Raw genomic sequence first — 3,102 nt, 5'->3', positions numbered from 1 at the left:
GAGCAGTCTGGCTCCAGGGACCTGGCCACTCAGAACCCATCACAATCAGGGCCCTGACCATGAGCCACCTGATGGCAAGATGACGTCCGGTTGGGAAGGGGCAGGCAGGGAGGCTCTGGGAGGGGAGGACACAGGAGCTGGGCCAGCGAGGGTCTCTCAGGAGGGAGCAGGGAGAATACAGAGCCAAGGCGCAGAAGCAGAGAAGGGTGGGAGAGGGCAAAGCCTGGAGAGGAAGTTTCGGGCCCACAGATGCAGGCCAGGTCGTTTGGATTTTGATCTGATGGTCCTAGGGAGCCATGGCGGGTGTTGGAGCAGCATGTTTCAGCTGTGCTCAGGGGGGTGACGCTGGCCGTTCCCAGGACAGCAAATGGGAGAAGCCCAGTCAAGAGGCAGTTAGAAGGTCCAGACGTGACAGTCACAAGCTTGAAGCAGGGTGAAAGCCATGGGAAGGGGAAGACACCAGGGGACACACAGCCAATGTCAGAGACGTCGGGGGCGGGGGCTGGGGAAAGCTGCAGCTGGGACTGGGCACCAGTGAGACGAGCCTGGGCCACATGCAATGTGCTGGCATCCCCGGGACCCCACACAGAGTGGGTGCTCAGTAAAATGTTCCTCCAGTGAAGGAAGGCAGGCTCCCTGTCCCTGTTCAGCTCAGCTCGGGTGGTGCTGTCCCCCTTTTCCCACACCCCTCCTTTTGCACACCGTGCTCGGTGGCCCCGGAAGAACCCTGGCTGGGCCAGTAGGGGCAGTGCCTGCCCACGGCTCCATCTCCGCCATGCACCCTTATAGCTGCTCTCTCTCCATCCCTCCTCCCCCCTCCCTGTCCTTATCTTTCCCTTCCGTCTCCATGGCGACTCCCCACCTCGGCTCGCCTGCATCCCAGCCTCTGCCAGGGATTCTGGGCCCGGCTCCGTCCCTCCCTCCTCCAGAGCCCTGGTTCCCGCAGTCCTGTCTCCTCCCCCTGGGGTGAGTCCAGAGGCAGCCTCCTCTTTTCCGACTGTCACATCTATTTTCCAGCTCTGACGAGTCCCGGTCGGCTCCTCCGGGGGAGACCATCCCCCACCCCCCTACCCCCTCCACCTGCCACGGCTCCACCAGCCCTTCCAGGAGGAAAGCCATCCTTGCTGCCGCTGACCGGGTTTGTGCCTCGGGCCTCCTCTCTCTGCTTGCAGACCTCTCCCCACTCCCAGCGCCCCCCATGCCGAGGTCCGCCTTGTCAATCATCTCCTTTTGTCATCGGCTCGGCAAACAGGCAAGTCTTGGGTCCTGAGATCTGGGGGGGGAGGCTGGGTGGGGGTGGAAGGGGCCACCTGGGGACAAGGGCTGGGTCTGGAGAAGGGGGATGGAGGCACTGACACACAGGAGGAAGACCGAAATCTGGATTCTCTTCTAGATAATGTTTTATCCCCCCCCCAATTTTGTCTCCAAGGAGAGAAAACGGAGCTTCATGGGAAGCAGTCGCAACAGTTGGTAAGTGGCAGGGCCTGCCAGCTGGACTGTTCCAGGGCCTGCTCGCTCACTGTGGGGCCAGGAACGCGGACACTGTGGCCACCGGCCTCCTGCAGGCTGTCCTAGGGGAGGGCCCGAAGGTGGACCTGTGGGCCTGGGGAGGAAGGGTCAGGGAGAATCTGGTGGGTACTGCTTGGAGAGCAAATCCAGCTCCGAGCAGGAGCACGGCAGGAATCTTCTAAGAACCAGAGCCATCTGCCCCACCACCGGGAGACTCGCCCTCTCCTTGGGGTCCCACAGCGTCTGCAGATATCACTCCTGGAGGGTCCGGCTGGAGCCAGTAACTCCTGGTGGGAGCCCTTGCAGGGGAAGGCTGTGGGCGAGGGGTTTCGGGAGCATTTATGCCAGGCACCGGGCAGGGCGCCCTAACGGCCCCGTCACCTCTCCTCTTGCCGATTAGGAACCTGGGGCCCAGATCAGATCGTGCAGGAGCTCGCCCATGGCTGCACGGTGGCGGTGGCCTTGGGGCAGGGTTAGGACTCCATCCAGGCTCCTCCCTGCTGGGAGCACTGTGCCCACGGCTCTGCTGCCTGTCCCCGCCCCCCCGCCAGGTCCCACACGCCATTCCCCAAGTTGGAGCTGGGCCTGGGGTCCCGGCCCGCAGCGCCCCGGGAGCTGCCCGCCTGCTCCATCTGCCTGGAGAGGCTGCGGGAGCCCATCTCGCTGGACTGCGGCCATGACTTCTGCACCCGCTGCTTCAGCACACACCGCGTCCCCGGCTGCGAGCCGCCCTGCTGCCCCGAGTGCCGGAAGATCTGCAAGCAGAAGAGGGGCCTCCGCAGTCTGGGGGAGAAGATGAAGCTCCTGCCGCAGAGGCCCCTGCCCGCCGTGCTGCAGGTCCGGGGACCAGGCCTCGGCGCGGGGCGCGGGGTTCGGAGGGACCCGGGTCCGATCCTCAAGGGGTCCAGCGGCGTTGGCTCTGTTCTGGGAGCCAGGGTGGGGAAACTCCGGAGTCTGTGCCCACGGCTCTGCTGCCTGTCCCCGCCCCCCCGCCAGGTCCCACACGCCATTCCCCAAGTTGGAGCTGGGCCTGGGGTCCCGGCCCGCAGCGCCCCGGGAGCTGCCCGCCTGCTCCATCTGCCTGGAGAGGCTGCGGGAGCCCATCTCGCTGGACTGCGGCCATGACTTCTGCACCCGCTGCTTCAGCACACACCGCGTCCCCGGCTGCGAGCCGCCCTGCTGCCCCGAGTGCCGGAAGATCTGCAAGCAGAAGAGGGGCCTCCGCAGTCTGGGGGAGAAGATGAAGCTCCTGCCGCAGAGGCCCCTGCCCGCCGTGCTGCAGGTCCGGGGACCAGGCCTCGGCACGGGGCGCAGGGTCGGAGGGACCCGGGTCCGATCCTCAAGGGGTCCAGCAGCGTTGGCTCTGTTCTAGGAGCCAGGGTGGGGAAACTCCGGAGTCTGGGGTGGGACACCTTGCACACGTGAGGGGCCACCGGCTGCTCAGGGAGCCTTCCTTCTCCTGGCGCAGGAGACCTGTGCCGTGAGGGCCGAGCCCCTGCTGCTGGTACGCATCAATGCCTCTGGCGGCCTCATCCTGAGGATGGGGGCCATCAACCGCTGCCTGAAGCACCCCCTGGCCAGGGACACCCCCGT

General features: G+C 65.6%; 1 protein-coding gene across 1 annotated transcript in view; it reads left to right on the top strand.

Moving 5' to 3' along the window:
* The first annotated feature begins 979 nt into the window (after positions 1 to 979).
* RNF112 (ring finger protein 112) overlaps positions 980 to 3,102 on the top strand; it is a 5,885-nt gene continuing 3,762 nt past the window's right edge. The window contains exons 1-4 of the mRNA XM_034647286.1: positions 980 to 1,252; positions 1,430 to 1,470; positions 2,061 to 2,346; positions 2,978 to 3,100. Of these exons, the coding sequence (XP_034503177.1) occupies positions 1,199 to 1,252; positions 1,430 to 1,470; positions 2,061 to 2,346; positions 2,978 to 3,100 (504 nt within the window). The 5' untranslated portion in view covers positions 980 to 1,198. The remainder of the gene's footprint in view (positions 1,253 to 1,429; positions 1,471 to 2,060; positions 2,347 to 2,977; positions 3,101 to 3,102) is intronic.

The sequence above is a fragment of the Ailuropoda melanoleuca genome, chromosome 17 (assembly GCF_002007445.2).
Source record: "Ailuropoda melanoleuca isolate Jingjing chromosome 17, ASM200744v2, whole genome shotgun sequence".
NCBI classification, from domain to species: Eukaryota; Metazoa; Chordata; class Mammalia; order Carnivora; family Ursidae; genus Ailuropoda; species Ailuropoda melanoleuca.
The sequence above is the reverse complement of the archived record's forward strand: the minus strand, read 5'-3'. Positions and strand labels throughout refer to the sequence as shown.